Genomic DNA, 20,412 nt, shown 5'->3' with positions numbered 1-20,412 from the left:
ATCTTTAAATAAACAAGCATTGGCTTTGCACTATTTTGAGAAATGTCTAATATGTTTCAGTAAAGGCAGTTGCTCGAAGACAGTGTTGTATTAATATACATTGGCTCTAATTTCAAGAAACTGAGGACTATCCTGATTTATGATTTAAATTGTCCCCAGTGGCACTTGCACAGCTGACAATCGAGAACTGGAAAGATGTGTATTCAGAAGAGTTTACAAAATGAAGCCAGCTGTGTTTCCCTGCATACTGTGGCTTCCTGACATGCATCATTAAACCTTATTAGCTACTTCCTTTTGCCGAGATTCTTGTAGACTCGAACCCTGCATATTAGCAGTTTCTGTCTCTCCAACTGGAAATTATTCCTTTTATTGTAGAGTGTCACCCGCTATAGTTTCTGATGTGTAGTAATTGGTACTTTGGAGTATAATCATAGTGAAATACCACTCCATGCATTTCTTTATTTGGAAATTAATACAGACCTTTTTACTTTATCTGTCAATCTGCAACTTTTCCCATAAGTCCAAATGTTAGGATTTTTTACGCCATTAAGTATGAAATTGATCTTCAACTGTTTCATAAGAGCAAGAGTAACAGACACCAAAATAGCACCACAAAGTTGAAATAAAGCTAGCTTTTAAGTGGAATAATGTCTTGCCTCTTTTCTTGCAGTATTTCCGAAAATTAGTTAAATTAAAGAAATCATGTTCGGAAAAAAATTAGAAACTCATCCTTTTATGATATTTGGGATAACATATTATTACATTTAGGATTTTAAAAATAGTCGCTTGTAATATAATTGGTAACGTAAATTTTCAAAAGTGGTATTGTGCAGTGTGAACATGAAGTACTTGAAGTACTGTGATGTGTAATTGCTGTGATCGGTCTACAATTGTAGACTAGTTATAGATCAGTAAAGAAAAGTTATGGGGTCAGCTAAAAATGTCAAGTTGTTATGACTCCCCTCCAGTTCAGAATTACCAATCATCCATTACTGTTATATAGACTCTGTTCAACAGAAGCTTTCCACTAACAATTATTGGAGGCACATCAAGTGCACCATTTTTACACTCAAAGATGGAATTGTTTATTTCTTTTCCTCTCAAGTTATTTGCATACTCTTAATATTTTTGTTGCATAAAGCACAACTCTTGAATACATTAATTTGTTCTTGAATTACTTAAGAAATGAAATTTAAAAAACTTGCACCTATCAAAATGTTTGACATTTTACTGTTTAACTGGGTGCGCCCCAATAAATAACTTGATAATTAATTTTCCAACTGTGGAAAATAAAAATCAATGGCTTACACAGATCAGATTTGAGTGCATTACCTTGCGGTTCTTTGTCAAGGGTTAAAATAGCTACCTGTTTATTTTTCAAGTAAACTGCACATCTTAATGTTGTGGCACTGGAAAGATAGATGCAGCAAACAGGCCTGTTTCTTTTGTTCAATGCATATCCCTGACCAGATAATAATAGAATTCATTTAATCAGGTTACATTGATTTGAAGACATACAGATTTCAATAAAACGAGAGACCAAGGTTCACACCAAAGTAATCAATAAAGAAAGGACATTTTGTTGTCGACTCTTGCTAGCTTGAGGGTGTGTGTGGGATTATTACTTTTTTGATTAGAACTTGAGTATACAGAATGATGTAAAGAACATTCTTGTTTTGCAATTAGCAAACTTTAGTTCTTCATGAAATATTCTCCTTTTATACTTGAAGTCAGTGCTGAAGGCCTAGGAATTTACCCCAAGCCCCCACCATCACCATTTGACTTCAAGGATATGAAGAGATTTGCCCACATCAACCACTCCAGTTTTGTAGATATAGGGGCAAATTCAACCTCACCTGTCTATGGGAAAACTGATGGAATTGAGCTCAACACTGGTTTTACATCTCAATTTATTGAAGGTGAAGAAAATCAATATTGGGTAGGTTTTGACGATGATATTTCAGCTGATTCCAGGACTTTTTCATGCCTGACATGTTAGGTTAACATTGCCCCCAAATGTTTGGTTCCACCTCTAAAATGTGGAATAAGTTAGTGGAAATATTAAATTACAATTAGACAATAGACAATACTTGCAGGAGTAGGCTATTCGGCCTTTCGAGCCAGCACCACCATTCACTGTGATTATGGCTGATCATCCACAATTAGTACCCAGTTCCTGCCTTCTCCCCTTATCCCTTGACTCCGCTATCTTTAAGAGCTCTATATCTAACTCTCTCTTGAAAGCCTCCAAAGGCTTCCACTGCCTTCTGAGACAGAAAATTCCACAGATTCACAACTCTCTGGGTGAAAAAGATTTTTCCTCATCTCTGTTCTAAATGGCTTACCCCAAACTGTGGCCACTGGTTCTGGACTCTCCCAACATTGGGAACATGTTTCCTGTCTCTAGCGTGTCCAAACCCTTAATAATCATATATGTTTCAATAAGATTTCCTCTCATCCTTCTAAATTCCAGAGTATACAAGCCCAGCAGTTTCATTCTATCAACATATGACAGTCCCCTACCATCCCAGGAATTAACCTTGTGAACCTACGCTGCACTACCTCAATAGCAAGAATATCCTTCCTCAAATTTGGAGACGAAAGCTGCACACAATACACCAGGTGTGGTCTCACTAGGGCCATGTACAACTGCAGAAGGACCTCTTTGCTACTATGCTCAACTCCTCTTGTTATGAAGGCCAACATGCCATTCACTTTCTTCACTGCCTGCTGTACCTGCAGGCTTACTTTCAGTGACTGATGAACAAGGACTCCCAGATCTCACTGTACTTCCCCTTTTTCCAACTTGACACCATTCAGATAATAATCTGCCTTCCTGTTTTTGCCACCAAAGTGGATGACCTCACATGTATCCACATAAAACTGCATCTGCCATTCATCTGCCCACTCACCCAACCTGTCCAAGTCACTCTCCATCCTCACAGCATCCTCCTCACAGTTCACACTGCCACCCAGCTTTGTGTCATTTGCAAATTTACTAATGTTACTTTTAATCCCTTCATCTAAATCATTAATGTATATTGCAAATAGCTGCGGTCCCAGCACCGAGCCTTACGGTACCCCACTAGTCACTGCCTGCCATTCTGAAAGGGACCCGTTTATCCCTACTCTTTGTTTCCTGTCTGCCAATCAATTTTCTATCCATGTCAGTACCCTACCCCCAATACCATGTGCTCTAATTTTGCCCACTAATCTCCTGTGGGACCTTATCAAATGCTTTCTGAAAGTTCAGAATTTGGAGATTTCAAAAACAAAATACGTTTTGGATAATGCCACATCCAAATTAATTGTTAACATTAGAATGGGCCCAATTTTATGCAAGATCAATAATGACTATTTTGCTCATGATTTGGATTGCACTGATATTGCTCAGCCCTGAGTTGTAGCCGATATTGCGGATAGCCTTCCATCCCATCCATCTCTTTTTATTTGGGCTGTACCAATTCCCAGAGATGGAATAGGGTATCTCACCTCATCACCATTAGCCTGCTTCTGTGTATTTTAGACATTCATCCTCTTTTAAATAAATAATAACTAAAAAGTTATCAACTTTATAGTGTATTGCTAGAGAAAGATTAAAATATTACACGGATAACTTCTGTATTTTGAGTAAACCCTGGAGAGAGGCAGGTGAACTAATGTGTACGCTGGGTGAACATTATCCGGATCCAATGCAAATTCCTTTGTACTTTGTAATTTTCAGGGGGAAAATAAGACATATGAAAGGCAAAACACATACATTGCATACAATTGACAGTGGTGAAGGTCGCAATTTTCAACTAAGAATTAATTTTTATTCTCACTTTGAAATTCTGTTTACTTCTGGTATAAAAAATTAATGTTGAAGCAGTTTAAAATGTGCTCAGTTTTCCTGCAATAAACATTGCTGTCAGGGTTTCATTAACTGCTTGCCCAAATGTAAAATGTCAAACTGAAACTGAGCAAAGCGTTAATGCAATAAAGCTAATGTCCTTTTAACTTTGTGTTTTCCCATGCACTACAGTGTATCTGATTTCAGTCAGCATTTCAGGAAATGGTAGCCAGCATTGTTCAAGTCTAATTAGTAGTACATTAACATGGATTATTGTGAATAAAGTACATTTTGTTTACAGGCAGTTCTGTTTTTATTTTATTTAATATGGTGTTTTACTGTATTTTTGTCAGATTATCATTGTTGCCTATTAATTAAGTGCTGACATGAGTACGGCTTGTCATGGAAGCCTCCATTTACTTTTTGTGTTCATTTCTTTCTTGCTTTTGATGAACCAATTACAAATCAGATGTTTTTGTAGTCTGTCGATTGAAAGTGATGGTTACACTGTGCGGGAAAGAGAAAATGTTATGCAACACATTTAGTTAGAAGAATTGTTTTTCTTTGTTGTAACTAAGCAGATCTTACCATATTTATGAGGTGGCAGTTCATTGAAGCTGTGACTTTTTCCAAGGGAACAGTAGTATTCTTTGCTGAATTTTCTGTATAGAGTTTCACAGATTTTACTGCTGTTATGATGCAGGCGAACGATCTCAGTCAGTAGTTATGCATATTATGAGACAGTGATTCTTTATTTTATTACAAAAAAAGGCCAACTTTAGACGGCCAGATTAAATCATTCCTTTCACTTTTAATGGGATTTAGATGAATAGAGCAAAATATGCACTTTGCATTCATTGATAGCATCTTTAGGTTGAGGTAATTGAGTCTTTTTTTCCTTGACTGAATGAATAATGACTTCATCTGATCCGCAGTGAGGCCTGAAACTTAGACTGCCATTGTGAATGCAAAGAGATCTGGTCTTTGAAACGTGCTCTGCTTCTCTTGCTTAATTTTTCTTCTTTTTAATCCAAAAACCCATTTTTCTTGATAATTCAACCAGAAACCACGTATCAGTGAAAGTTGTGGAAATTGCAAGATATTTGCCTCAGTTGTGTTACTTTGAGTGCAGCTGATAAATCAGTTGCTGTCGTCTACAGAACCTTAGTTCTCAAGGGAAGAAAAAGGCAAGCCTTTGGAATGTTTGAATTCTTCGCAAATGTTTAGATGTAATTTTGTGATTGTTTCTGTAATTAAAGGAAACATTTGTGTTTTAGTGTTTATTTCCCATTTTACAATGGTATGGGTTTTAAGAAGTCCTGCTGGAAAGTGGTGAGAGACTTGTGATGATTTCTTTCCTCACTGGTTTTCTTGACTGATGCCAGTTTTAAAACGAACAGGGAAAATAAGCAGAGGCCGTTGGAACGTTTGGATCTGATTAACTGTTATCACAAAAACAGTGAATGTAGTTATAAATATGATTGTTTCTAAATTACTCAATCTGTTTTTGATTGCACAGCTGAAAGGATAAATTACTTGGAAGCTTAAGGCTAGGTCCAAACAGATTATTTAAACACTAATTTCTCTGCCCCATCCACCCATATTTCTGAGTTTCTCCACACCCCTAACCACCCCGCTCTCCAACCCCCGCCCCCGCCACCAATGCATATCCTGACTATTTATTATTTTTGGACAGCACTCCAAAGTCAAATAAATAACTGCACATTTTCTTTAACAAGATTTCAGACAACACTTAATTATGTGAATCCTCATAAGTGCAGAAGGGTCATGCCAATAGCCTAAATAAAGGACTTCAGGAAAATGTAAGGTCAGATGGGGCAAGTATGGCAGATTGCAGATTGCGAATGGTAATACATTTTAGAATGAAGAGCTATCGTGAGGAATTAAACTTTGGGAAGATTAAGAAGGGTTTGGAAGAACAGAGCTAGAGATTCAGATGCATCATTCCCTAAAATGTGCAGGTAGGTAAAGCCATTAAAAAGGAGTACTTTTAGCTTTATATATATATATATATATATGGGCAAGAAGTCAAATGTAAGGAATGAGTAAATATATTAATTAATTGGTACAATTCATTTCATTAGACATTTGTTTGAGTGCCTTCCAGTTTTGAGTTGTGGAGTGTGTCGGGTATAATTACGTGAGGTTATTGTAAGAGATGGGAAATTAGAGGGACTGATTATTTCTGTTGAAACAGGTGCTAAGTGGAGACCTAAGAGGCTTTGAAAATTACATTGTGACAATGATTAGGAGTAAACTGTCTCCTTTTTGTTGGGGGGGAAAGGTATTAGAGATTTTGACTTAATTCTATTAAAGAAGAAGAGAAAATGCAGAAAACGCATGGGCTGCTTTTCTAATGGTAACAATTGAAGCATAGACCACTGCATCTGGATGATAATTGAAGGGATATGGAGAGAATGGTTGCCATTTTGGAATCCCGTGAGTTAGGACAAATAAAAATTGATTCTCTTTTGTAAACGTCTCAGGATCTCCTGTTAAACACTTAATAAAATGGCTAAGTTTTCCGTTTTATTCTTCCCTTTGATCATTACCTTGCATTATATCTTAATGTCACAAATGAAACCTTTCTGGATCACTCATTCATAGTAAAACTGTGCAGACTGGACTCAAGTTATCAGTGCAATGTTGTCATGGGTTCCAGGAAGCCATGGAAACATGGAAAGTATTTGTAATTTTTCAGAGAATATACATTTTCAAGGAAGAAAATTGACAATTGACAATAAAGCTTCTTTGCTTTATCTAAACTGCACGGGTAATTTGATTTATTTTGGGAAAGCTCATAAATTAATCAAAAACAAATTACTCCTGAAAACTTTGATTAGGATACTAATCATATTGTATTTTAAGCCATCCTTTAAAAAAGAAATCCACTTCTGAGTAATTAACCTCTTCCAATAGTTAATCACAGCGTAGATCACTATTTACTAATTGTCATCTTTCCCTCCAGTGTCCTTATTTTCTTTTCCTCCCAAATGAACTATTTCCAACCAAATATCTATGATTTAGAGTCGGACTCATTACAGCATGGAAACAGGCCCTTTGGCCCAACTTGCCCAAACCAATAAACATGTGCCATCCACACTGTTCCACCTGCTTCCTTTTGGCCCATATCCCTCTAAACCTATCCTATCCATGTACCTGTCTGAATGTTTCTTAAAAGTTGCGATAGTACCTGCCCCAACTACCTCCGGCAGCTTGTTCCATACAACCACCATCCTTTGTGTAATTAAAAAGTTATCCCTTAGGTTCCCATTAAATCTTCCCCCACTCATCTTAAACCTATGTCTTCTCGTTCTCAATTCCCCTACTATGGGCAAAAGACTCTGTGCATTTACCCGATCTATTCCCCTCATGATTTTGGTTGGAAATATACAATTTGGATGACCATATGCAAGGTGTGATTAGTAAGATTGCAGATGACACTAATAAGTGATGTTGTCATGAATTACAGAAATATATTTATCAGCTGGTTAAGTGGACTGAGAAATGGTTATTCAATTTAATTCAGATAAGTGTGAGATGTTGCGTTTTCGGAAATCAAACTTGGGCAGGACCTCAGTAATTGATAGGATCCTGGGGAGTGTTGTAGAGCAGAGGAATCTAGGCATGCAAGTGCATTGTTCCCCGAAAGTAGCATCACAGATGGATTGGGCGGTGATGATGATTATTGGCTCACTGCCCTTCATTAGTCAGGGAACTAAGTGCAGACGTTAGGAGATTATGTTATTGTTGTGCAAAACGTTGCTGAGGCCACACTTGGAGTATTGTGTTCAGATTTGGTCATTCTGTTATTGGAAAGATGCCAATATATTTGAAAGAGTGCAGAGTAAATTTTTGAGGCTGTTGCCAGGATACACGGGCCTGAGCTACAGGGAGAAGTGGGGAGGCTAGTATTTTATTCCTTAGAATGCAAAACAGTGAGGGAGTAAGAGATGGTGTGTAAAAACCATAAGGGAAACAGATAGGGTGAATGCACAGAATTTCTTTCCCCAGGGTAGGGTATTCAAGAACCAAGGGGCATAGATTTAAGGTAAGAAAGAAACCTGAAGATTTTTTTTTCCACACAGGTTGTTGGGTATATAGAATAAACAGTCAGAGGAAGTAGTTGAAGCAGATACAATAACATTTAAAATACATTTGGACAGGTATATTGATAGGAAAGATTTAGAACAATATGGGCCAAATGCAAGCACATGGGACTAAGATGAGGCATCTTGATTGGCATGGACGGGCTGGGCCGAAGGGCTTGTTTCTGTGCTGAATTACTCTATAACTCTAAGTCAAGTCAACTTTACTGCTATATGCACAAATACAGTGAGGTACAGGTTTAATGAAAATATTACTTGCAGCAGCATCCCAGGCACATAAACTTAGGCAACACATAAAAGTTAAGCAAAACAGGTAAAAAGCGTCCTTCTGTTCCAGAACTCCTTATTTTGATGCCTCCAATCAAATTTCCACTCTGCTGCCTAATTGGAAAAACATGAATGACATAGCATTATACAACTCATTCTTTTTCTCTCATACCCTTCCCCGTTTCATTCTTTTCAATTTTCTACCATCCCCTTCCAATTCTTCTCTTTGGTTGTAAGGCAGCTTGCACCTTCTCTTGCCCAGTTCCATTATTTACCAAATGAGACAGAGCCAGAGGACTTCTCCAAGGCCTTCCTTTCCTGCTCTCATACAAATGTCTCCCGTTTTTCCCAAAGGCTTCAGCTGAACCATCTGCTGTATTTCATTTCCATCCTGTTCCTTGTCTTCATTATCCAAAGTTGTGTTTTGGGTTCCACTCATTGGCAATGGCCACCTCCACCACACTATTATGGTAATACAACATACGTGCTATTATTTTGTTTGTGTTTTTTTTTAAATGCAGGTTCTTATAGAATAAGGATTTAAGTAGGCGTGCGGCATGTTTTAAGCATTCCTAACATGCAAAATGCAAATGTAAACTTTGTAGTAAATGACTACAGTACACTCAGTGAGTGCATGGATTGATCAATTGTTATTTTGATTTCTTGCAGGTCGGCTTACTGGATCTGGAGCTAAATCGACTGACAAAGGCTTTGTTTTTTGCTCTAGTTGTGCTATCAGTTGTTATGGTGGCTTTGCAAGGATTTGTAGGTCCTTGGTATCGATACCTATTCCGGTTCATCCTATTATTTTCCTATATCATTCCCATCAGGTAAGATTTTTCTTTTTTTGAAAGGTTGCCCTGAATCACTGAACGTGAATGTTGAAATTCATACCTAGCTCTAATTGTGAAAGGAACTGATCTTTATCGTGAAACTATAGTAGCATAAGAAAAAAAAATTGCCAGTCCCAGAAGGATCAAACTGCTGTGAAACTTGCACTGTTCCTGCCATTCATTTATTACAATGGTTTGAATTTCAGTGCTAACAAGTGACATAAAGAAATTACTGGAATAATAACTGGCAAACGAGGCACTGAATAGAAAAATTGTAATTGCATAACATTTTTAATGTAAAATCCTGTTCTCCTAAGTGCCTTATTCATTTCATCGCTTTAATAGATTGTTTTATGCTTGCCAATTGCATTAACATTTAGTTTCAAAATCAATTTTAATTGTCTCTCGTGTTCCCGAGTCGCACCACTTTCTCATAATTTGGTCATGAGTGGAATTGCATTAACTTTTTTTTAATCATCCGTATAAAGCAATGTGCTATCATTTCACAGTGCATGAAGAATATAATGCAAATAATGTTGACAATAACTAAAATTGCTCTTGAGACAAAAATGAAACAGGTTGGGGAGATTAGCTTTACATAATAGGAATATATAAATTAGCAGGCATAGACCACTTGGCTCCTTGAGCCTGTTCTACTATTCTGATTATAACCTTAATTTCATATTTCTGCCTGATCCCAGCGATCTTTCATCTCTAATGAAGAATTTGCCTACCTCGTCTTCATATTCAAAAACTGCTTCCACTGCTCTTTGAGTCAGGGAGAGTGTTCCAAAGATTTGTGATCCTTTGAAAGTGGGTGAGAAAAGTGGCTCCTCTGCCTTAAAGGAATAACCCTCTTCTCCCACAAGAGTCACATGCGCTCCACATTCATCCTGTCAAAACCTCTCTGGAACGTATGCTTCAATCAAGTCCCTACCCCACTCCTTCCCAGCTCTCTTCTCCCCCCTCCCCCCACAGGTATGAATCTAGGGGTAATCCATTGCTTCCTCATTACTCAACCCACCTATTTTAGGTATGAGTCTAGTAGATTTTCTCTGAACTGCTTCCTTAAGTGAGGGGACCAGTACTGTACACAGTATGCTGCATATTCTTCACAATGGAAGCACAACCTCCCTATTCATGTGCAAGAAGAACTGCCAATTCTGGTTATCCACCGAAGATAGACACAACATGATGCAGTAACCCAGTGGGACAGGCAGCATCTCTGAAGAGAAGAAATGGATGATGTTTCGAGTCAAGACCCTTCTTCAGACTGTCAGGGGAGAGGGAGTCTAGAGATATGGAAGGATAATGTGTGAAAACGTCTGATCAAAGCAGACGATAATAAGGAAATATAGAATGGCTCATTGTTAGCTGAGGGGAAGGTGACAAGGAGGGATACAATCAGTCAAATTAATCAGGGCAGTGAAACTAGTCAGAACGAGGGCGGGGGAGGGATGGAGAGAGAGGTGAAAGTGAGTGTTATTTGGTTAGAGAAATCAATATTCATACTGCTAGGTTGTAAACTACCCAAGCGAAATATGAGGTGTTGTTCCTCCAATTTACATTGGGCCTCACTGACAGCGGAGGCAGCCCAGGTCAGAAAGGTCAGTATGGGAATGGGAGGGGGCGTTAAAGTGTCTATCTCCATATTCTTGTGTCCAGTTCCCTCATAATAACTAATGGTTCTGTTAACTCCCCACTACTTGCTGTACCTTCTTGCTTGCCTTTTGTGACCTCCTCTATTTCCTCCTCATTTGGACAGTTTGCGGGTAAATCTCGACATGGGAAAAGCTGCGTATGGTTGGATGATCATGAGAGATGATAACATTCCAGGCACGGTAGTCCGGACAAGCACTATACCAGAAGAACTGGGGCGTTTAGTTTATTTATTAACAGATAAGACAGGTAATGTTGATGCCATCTCCTGAGCTTGAGACATTTCTGAACGTTTTTGTCCTGCCATTTGGATGAAAAAAGTTGGTGCAGTGTTCTAAAACATTGAACATTTTAAATAATAGAGAGAAATTCAATGGGGTAAACATGACTAAGTAAATCAAAGTGTGAACCAAAAAAAACAAAACATTTGCTTTATAGTTGACAAATTGTCATATACAATTTTTATCAAACTATTTTGTGATCTTTGCAAATCATCAATGAATGCCCAATAAATCTCAAACTTTAGTTTTTTAAAGAATTACCTTAAGGTGCACGTTTTTAATTCTCCATTCCTGAGTGCATCTGGCTGCTAATATAATCTTACTGCATTTTTTTAAAGTATATTTTTATGATAGATTTCCAGTGTACTCTTTTATTTAATAACTGTGTAAAGTAAATTGCCTTTCTGTATTCTGCAAAATACATGAGAGGTTGCCTGGTGACTCCCTTTAAGCCAAACAGCCCTTTCTCTGTGTGGAGTTTCATTCTGCCCATACCCGATACGGACCATACTCCTCTCTTCATGCTTGATCCGACTTTCCAAAACAGATAGTACCAGTGGATTGGCAATCGTTAGTCATCTACACCTCACTCCCAACCCCAAGTCACTCCACCATGTGCCAAGATTTTATCAAGCACTTATCCCACAGGTGGTGCCACTGTGCCTTTTACTGCCTCTGTGCCCACTTTAGAACAGGGGTTCCCAACCTTTTTCATCCCGTTTACCCCTGGCAACTTTAATAGCACATAACAATGCTATTTCACTTATTTATGAACATACTCAAACTCTATGTATCTTGGTTTATACCAGAACCAATCAGTCAATGAGAAAAAATATATACAAATCCAGAATCAACAAAATTACCCCCATAGTAGGCAAAATGTACCAGCTTGGGGGTAAATTTGCCCCAGGATGGGAACCCTTGTTCTGGACAGTCTGCCCTCTGCTCCAACTATGTATCATAAGCAAGGCCTTTCTCATATCAAATGCTTCTAGGTCTTTTTCTCCTCCTTCCCTGGCATGTACCTTGTTTCATACCCTGAACCTATCAATGAAGTGCAAAATTTCCCACATGAGTTCTCAACCATTCTGCTCACCTTGTATACCTCGCAATATGACTCAAACACAGTACAACATCTGCATAGCCTCTGGAATTACTGTTTTCATGTCCTCCCAGCCACCTCCCACATCCATACAGGGTGTGTTCCTTTGAGTCACCACCCGCAACAATAACTCTGCATCATCATTCGGCTCAACCAATATCCTGTCTCTCCAGTCTCAGTCCTGATGTAAGGTCTCGACCTGAAATGTGGACAATTTATTTTCTGCCCCACCCCCACAGATGTCCCTATTTTCCTCCAATAGTTTATTTTATTGCTCCAATCTCCTCGTCCAGCAGGAAACATATACTGTAATTTACATCCCTATATGCCTCCCATTTTATGAGTAACTATTGTATACATTTGCCTGTGGAATAGTAAAGCAAGTGTCATCCTAAATTCAATACTTTTAAAAAATATTCAGAGAATTTGCAACAGAAATGTTTTGTTGTTTGAGGGGTTAATTGATGTTCACATTAATTGATAAAGGTTATGCAAGGAAAAAAAGTCTGAAAATTAAGATTAAATGACATCAATAGTACAAGTTCTGCTTTATTTATGAACCAACATAAATGTTAGTTGGAGCAAACACCTGTTTGGTGATTTTTTTCCCCCCTCAAGTTCCAGAAAAAGAATAGCCATTAGTAACCATACAGAATTTAAGTTGTTGCATCTGAGGACCATTGCAGTCTATCTTAATTGCAAGGTAGTCCTTTGTATGACTGCAAATTGGGTCTGTGCTTCATCAGTAAGCATTCTGACAAGAAGCGTCCATCATTTTGGCTTGCTCATTTGCCATGGCAGAATAGAAAATGAAGTGTCCCAATAATTACATTATAGTTTCCTTATTGTAGGACAAGAAAGCAATGTGGTATAATTAGGTTTGATTGGAGAGCATGTTTCCGGTAAGATCTGAAATTGATGATGTTGCTATAGTGACACATCTGCGTCCACCAGTGCGTGAAACATAAAGTAATTCATTTGACAAGAGAAGACATCTGTTAACTGAGAGGATGCAGAGCATATTGACACTGACCTGAAATACTAGATGTTATGTGATAAATGAATAAATGGTGCTGAAACAAGAGGACAGATAATTTATACTTAATCTGCAAGTAGAGCTTTAATCTTCCCAATGCTTGCTTTTGATAAAGCTATTGTTTCAGGACAATGCAGTGGAGAGCTCATAACTTTTAAATGGTAACTGTGGGTGAACCCTAATGATGCAATAAATTAATCCCAGTGTCAATGGAATTTATCTCTATTGTATTATAACATCATTAATGGTACAAGCAGCTGGAACAACATTTTTGTGATAAATGAATATTGCAGGCAATAATTATATCTTAAGCATCTCCAAAGCTGACATTATTTTAAAGGTGGCAGCACAAAATCTGTTTCATGTACATCATCTACCTATTTCATCTCAGTAAATAACTAAAGTCAGGGGAATTCTAATGAAATGGCCAAGCTGCATGTTGGTGGAGTGATGAGTTAAGCTATTTATTAATGATGTTTAATGCTGTTTTTTTTTTTTCATACAGTTAATATAGGGCCAGTTTGTCAGATGAATTTGGTGATTAATTTGTATGAACATATGAAAATCTCACAAAGGGTAGCAGCTAGTCCCATAAAGTTGTATCTTTCAAAGGTTGCGAAGGTCTTTTATTGTCACGTGTACCAATTAAGGTACAGCGATATTCGTATTCACGTCACTACGCAGATGCATTCTACTCAGGTTGAACAATTGCTTCCATGTGACAATCGAAAACAGTATGATCTGCATGGAATTAACATAAATCAACAAGCAGATCTTGAATTTAGTATGTTTTTTTATAATAAAGTTTCCCCCAAAATTTCAGATTTGCACTATGATGATGAACCTAGTATGTGTTTGTGATTGCTCTCATTAAGATGAACACTTAATGAACTGTTGTCTCCTATCAAATTGTATTTATTTTGTACAAAATAATAATGTTATTTGAAAGGGTGCAATGGATGGAAACATTGAAATGTAGTTATGGAGTTATACAGCATAGAAATAGACTGTTCAGCCCACCTAGTCCATGCTGACCATCACACATTCACTTGATATATCAATCCCATGATATTCTCCCTACCTCTAGATTGTACCATTCACCTGCACACAAGCAATTTACAGTGGTCAATTAAACGACAAACTTGACTCTGGCTTAAAAGGAAATCAGCATGGCCGCACAAAATTCATGTGTTCAGAGGGAGAATATGCAAACTCCACGCAGATAGCATCCGGGGTCAACCTGCATCTGTGAGGATGCGAGGCAACGCCTCTTCAAATCGGGCTCGTGCTGCTGTATTCTCACATTCACTCAGACGAGTGTGGTCCCAAATCCTATTCTGAGGCCCTGACCTCATAATCTGGATTAACATTTAATTACAGCTGTCAAAATATGCTTTTTTGTCAGATACCATCTTTAGCAGAGAATGTTAAATTGCAACACCACCCTGCACATGAAAGGAGTTATGACCACGTTGAGGTGGTTGCTTTTGAGCCTCGCCAGTATTTTTTTCACTCGAACAGATTAAGTTCTGATAATAGATTATAGATGTAAAGTGATAACTCTTTGCTTCCCTCTCCACAAATCCATCAGCCACTCTCAGCGAGTAATTGAGTGACTGCTCAGTGCTGATAGCTCAGCTCGACTCAGCCACCGATTGTTGTTGCTTGGAGGGAGGAGGTGAGGGTGGTGGGGAGAGGCAGCTTGTGGAAATGCCCCAATCCTAGCTCAGAAGATGTATTTTGCTCTGCAGCAGCCAGCAGGTCCATCCCCACCCACCCCGCTGGTCTCCCAAAAGCTCGCTCATATGCATAGGTTGTCTATAAGTTGGGCCTGGATAAGATCTGTAAATGTCTAACCTTTCAGGGAAACAATTTAAATTTGGAATATAAATGTCCCCTTAACCTAAAAACGCAGAAAATAATTATTTTCCAATTTTTTTGAAAAATAATCAAAACTTGAGGAACATGACATTTGCTTGTGTGAATAGATCAGCTTATAATTTGCTCAACAGTTGCCTGGTTTGCAATTGAAGTTCAATATGTCATTATTTTACAGTGTCTCACAATGCAGTTATTTTTTAAATACATTAAGAAATAATTGCATTGTTTTATCTAACTGATCTGAAGAGGAAACATGTTATATTAAAGCATTATGACCATTTCCCCCAGTTCTTATTAGTTTATCAGAGTGGAAACTGATTCTTTCCAACAGGGTGACAAGGGAAATTGTTGAAATACATCACTGTCCTGCTGTTGTGCACTTTCTAGCAACTGGTTAGAAAGATACTGATAGATGCCTGGGAATAATTGTTGAGTCTATTCAAGTGAGAGTGTGGAATAGAACTAAATAATTATCAGGGAATGGTAATTTTTTTGTTTGGAGGCTGATCGAGTGAAGCCGTTGTATTAATTTTCGGCTTGTATTTCTGCTTTGGTAAATTTGATTTCATCTTGATCTATTGTAGCCTTGGCAGCTAATAAACCCTCACACAAAACAGCCAATTAATTAGCTGTTTTAATCACATGGCTGTGGACCCAACTTTGATTGACATGGGGGTGGTTGTTTACAAGCTATTTTTGACGACCAGAGTTGAAATGGTGAAGATTTGAACTCTGCTTGGGTGTGCAACAACTGCCCCCCATGTTATTTCCAACAAAATGAGAAGAGGAATGAATGACTTGGAGAGGACATTTTAAATGCGGGATGCTGCAACAGTGATTTTATTTTTAACCACACTTACCATACCAGAACAACATTGCTGCAATTTTATACATTAGGTTAATGCTGCTTCTCCCAGTGAGAATAGAGATATTCCACTCCAATGTATGTAATTTTACGTCTTACAGCAATGCTGTTGTATTTGCTTACCACTCAAAAGAGGCAATACCTGCCCAGTTTTTTTTTCGACTTGAGGACTCCGTTCCTTATATTCTCTTAAAGTTTTCTCCTTGACTTTTATGGTTCATTCAAGAATCAATTTGTTCATTCAGCATATAATTTGAAGTTCAGTATGTTTACCTAAGCACATAGTGCTTAATGGCCAGCTCTTTAAATATTAAAGCGGTTTATTGATATAACCTTAACATATTCATATTTAAGTTGTAGACTAAAAATCATTCGCAACAATGAAAACAGTACAGTACTGTGGCCAGTGTAAATTGTACCAAAGAGTTATTTGTATAATTATACGGTTATTCAGGTCTGAATGAATGTTCTTCATTGAAATGCAATTTGATACTGCTGGTAAATTTCAGCAATTGTGGCTATACTCTTCTCTGTTCTGCTTATTGTAGGAACCCTTACGCAGAATGAGATGGTATTCAAACGTCTCCACTTGGGCACTGTGTCTTATGGGACTGACACAATGGATGAAATACAAAACCATATTATTGGCTCATATGCACAGGTATATATTTCAGTTGTTCATTTTGAAAAAAATTATTTCTATTGTGTATTTAATTGTGAAGAAATTAGGGTTTTAATAAAATCGTAATGGATTTAAACGGAGTGAAAGGAATCTGAAATGATTTTGCTGCAGATCATGTTGATCAGAGAACAGCTTTACAATTTTTTTTAATCCACTGAAAGGCGCAAGTCACCTCAATGCCTAAATGGGCAGTGTGAGCTGTGCATTTTGTTAATTTATTGCCCAGACCCTGCTAGTTGATCTCACATTTGGCACAGCATTCTTGAGGTAAGGGAAGAGTTGACTAGGTCTATTTTACAGTTACATATACTGGATGCTGTGTGTGGTGCTTTGCTGCAATGCTGCACACAGAGAGAGACTGTCTCAGCTCAAGCCTAAGTAATGGTCAGTGGGCAATATGCTAGCGACTGTACGGTGGCCAAGGAGTTGCTGCTCAATCTATGGGTTACCTAGAATATATAGTGCAGAAAAAGGCGATTCGGCCCAACTGATCCCTTCTGGCTATATTTAAATCTTCACCCTTTTTCATCTAATTCTAGGGGCTGAGTAAAAGAGGAGTAGATGCTTGGGGAAAAAGTCAAGGTGTATGTTTAATTTTGGTGGAATGGAACAAGGGATGGGGTCTGTAATAGGATATTATTGAAATAAAATGTCAAAATAACTGGTAGTAAAACATAGATTTCTCTGCATTGTTAACTAGCATTCAATGTTTTACCTTCTATTTAAATTCTAATAAAATATATTTTCATTTTCAATTATTAAAGAGTATACAGATACAGTCTGATAGCTAATATGATTGGAGCAAGTCTCTGTGTCTACCTGTGGCTATAGAACATATAAATATAACATCAACAGAGTGGATGATGTTTCTCTTTTCAACAAGTGAGGAATTATATTCAGGAGATTTTTAAAGTAATTTCAGGGATGTAAACATAATTTTTAATAGGGCTTTAGTTTGTTTGTGTTAAATAAATACAGTAAATAAATATGTAAATATGTTGAATACATTCACTTTCACTTAGTTTACGGTAGCTGTACACCAGATGGTCAAAAGTGCTGAGTTGGATGGTGGTATATATATAGTTGATGGAGGCTTGGAATTTGTGTGGAAGTGGTAGATATATTTACATATGATGGATTTTGACTATTCATTCAGCTTGGTAACAATATGCAATTTCAGCATGGTTAAATTAATATGATTAATAAAGTTATTTTAAACCATTTTACTAGAATGTTGCCTGGGTTTCAGCAACTAAGTTACAGAGAAAGGTTGAACAAGTTAGGGCTTTATTCTTTGGAGCGCAGAAGGTTAAGGGGGGACTTGATAGAGGTCTTTAAAATGATGAGAGGGATAGACAGAGTTGACGTGGATAAGCTTTTCCCACTGAGAGTAGGGAAGATTCAAACAAGGGGACATGACTTGAGAATTAAGGGACATAAGTTTAGGGGTAACATGAGGGGGAACTTCTTTACTCAGAGAGTGGTGGCTGTGTGGAATGAGCTTCCAGGGAAGGTGGTGGAGGCAGGTTCGATTTTATCATTTAAAAATAAATTGGATAGTTATATGGACGGGAAAGGAATGGAGGGTTATGGTCTGAGCGCAGGTATATGGGACTAGGGGAGAATACGTGTTCGGCACGGACTAGAAGGGTCGAGATGGCCTGTTTCCGTGCTGTAATTGTTATATGGTTATATGGTTATATAAATGCAGCTTGAGCATTCAGGTTATCACTGGAACCTGAAGATACATATTGTCACAGAATATCACTGGACCAAAAGTGAAATCCATTTCCTCTCTCAACATCTAAATGTTGGTCCTTGCAGCATAGTCTTACTGTCTTTTTAAAAGTTGGACAGGTGCTGGGGACATGAGAATCGTTGATTGCCTAAAGGGGTACAGTGCAACAGCATGTAAAGTTCTCGTGTTTATAGAACTGGGTGAGATCAAAACAAAGAAATTGGGTAGTTATTATATCTGCAGATTTCTCATTGTTTTGTTAGATATTCCAAATCTAAGTGCTTTCAAACTGATTAAAAAATTTAATCCATAACTTTATAAAACTGAAAGACTAAGTTAGAAGTTTATTCTTTGTGAAATGTAGTAATTTTGAACATCATATATTGCTTCAGAAGTTCAGTTTTATTGAAGGCATCATGAAGTTTATCATGTACACATTACTACTTAACATATATAACATAAAGAATTAAAGAAAAATGTGCTACATCTAATGTTTTGGGAATCTTCGCTGTGTAACAAGGAACAATTTTACAGAAACATGTGCTGATTTACACAAAAAGACATACAGCGCTGGAGTAACGCAGTGGGCCAGGCAGCATATTTGGAGAATATGGTTAGGTGACCTTTTGGGTCAGGACACTTCTACAGATTTATTGTAGAAGGGGTGGTGAAAGAGAGGGTGGGTCTAAGCCAGGTAAGTTTTATGTGGATACAAGTGAGGGACATTTTTGAACGGCAGATGGGTGGACAAAGGCCAGAGATGCGAAGAAAACAAAAGGCTGTCATGTAGGAGAGTAGAAGCACGAAATGTTAAGCCAGCCAAAGGTGTATCGGTGGAAGTGGAGAGGAAACACACAAATTGGAGAAATTAAAGGCATGTCCCACTTGGCGATTTTCTTTCGGCGACTGCCAGCGTCATATCAGTGTGGCCAAAAGATTTTGAACATTTCAAAACCCAGAAGCGACAAAACAAATGTTGCGACACTTGAAAAAACACTGCTTGTCAATACTTCATCACGCCGCATCACACTGCAAATTATTTGGTGACCTGATACATCAGTTAATGATGCCAGCAGTCGCCAAAAAAATCGCCAAGTGGGACAGTTCCCTTAACACCTCACATTTTGCTTGGGTAGCTTACAACTTAATGGTATGAACATTAAATTCTCTAATTTTAGGTAACTGGCCAATGCAAAGCCCCACTCCCCTTCTTTACCCCCACCCGCCCCTCCCCTGTGCCCTGCTTGGATGAGCACCTATTTCTTCCAGTGCACTGCACCCCTCGCCCCATCCCCTCCCGTCTATATCCCTTCCTCTGCCTTCGCATTTTGCACATCTACTCTCCCTATCTTGCAGTCATAGAGTAATACAGTGTGAAAACAGTCCATCCGGCCCAACTTAGCCCACACTGACCAACATGCTCCATCTACACTAGTCCTAACTGCCTGCGTTTGGCCCATATCCCTCTAAACCTATCCTATCCATATCCATGTATTAAATGTTTCTTAAATGTTGTAATAGTACCTGCCTCAACTAGCTACTCCTGCAGCTTGTTCCATACATCTACCACCTTATGTGTAAACCAAAAAGTTGCCAGTCCGGTTCCCATTAATTCTTTCCCCCCTCACCATTAACCTATGTCCTCGATTCCCCTTCTCTGGGTAAAAGACTGTGCATTTATCCTATCTTTGCCTCTCATGTTCTTGTACACCTCTATTAGATCACCCCTCATCCTCCTGTGCTCCAAGAAATAAAGTCCCAGCCTGCTCAACCTCTCTCTAAACCTCAGGCCCTTAAGTCCTGGTAACATCCTCTTAAATCTTTTCTGATTCCTTTCCAGCTTAACATCTTTCCCATAACAGGGTGGGCAAAACTGAACACAATGCTCTAAGTGTGGCCTCACCAATGTCTTCTACAACTGCAACATGACCTCCCAACTTCAATACTCGGACTGATGAAGGCCAATGTGCTGGAAGCTTTCTTGACCACCCTATCTGCTTGTGATGCCACTTTCAAGAAACTATGTACCTGCACTCCTAGATCCCCCTGTGCTACAATGCCCCCAGAGCCCTGCCATTCACTGTGTAGATCCTGCCCTGGTTTGAC

General features: G+C 38.3%; 1 protein-coding gene across 3 annotated transcripts in view; it reads left to right on the top strand.

The window, feature by feature from the left end:
* Nucleotides 1-20,412, top strand: part of atp9b (ATPase phospholipid transporting 9B (putative)) — a 341,291-nt gene that overhangs the window by 251,455 nt on the left and 69,424 nt on the right. For all 3 annotated transcript variants that reach the window (XM_033019057.1, XM_033019056.1, XM_033019058.1), the window contains 3 exons: nucleotides 8,899-9,059; nucleotides 10,828-10,970; nucleotides 16,435-16,547. In XM_033019057.1, coding sequence (XP_032874948.1) covers nucleotides 8,899-9,059; nucleotides 10,828-10,970; nucleotides 16,435-16,547 — 417 coding nt within the window. The remainder of the gene's footprint in view (nucleotides 1-8,898; nucleotides 9,060-10,827; nucleotides 10,971-16,434; nucleotides 16,548-20,412) is intronic.

Source organism: Amblyraja radiata, chromosome 4 (assembly GCF_010909765.2).
Source record: "Amblyraja radiata isolate CabotCenter1 chromosome 4, sAmbRad1.1.pri, whole genome shotgun sequence".
Classification (NCBI taxonomy): domain Eukaryota; kingdom Metazoa; phylum Chordata; class Chondrichthyes; order Rajiformes; family Rajidae; genus Amblyraja; species Amblyraja radiata.
The sequence above is the reverse complement of the archived record's forward strand: the minus strand, read 5'-3'. Positions and strand labels throughout refer to the sequence as shown.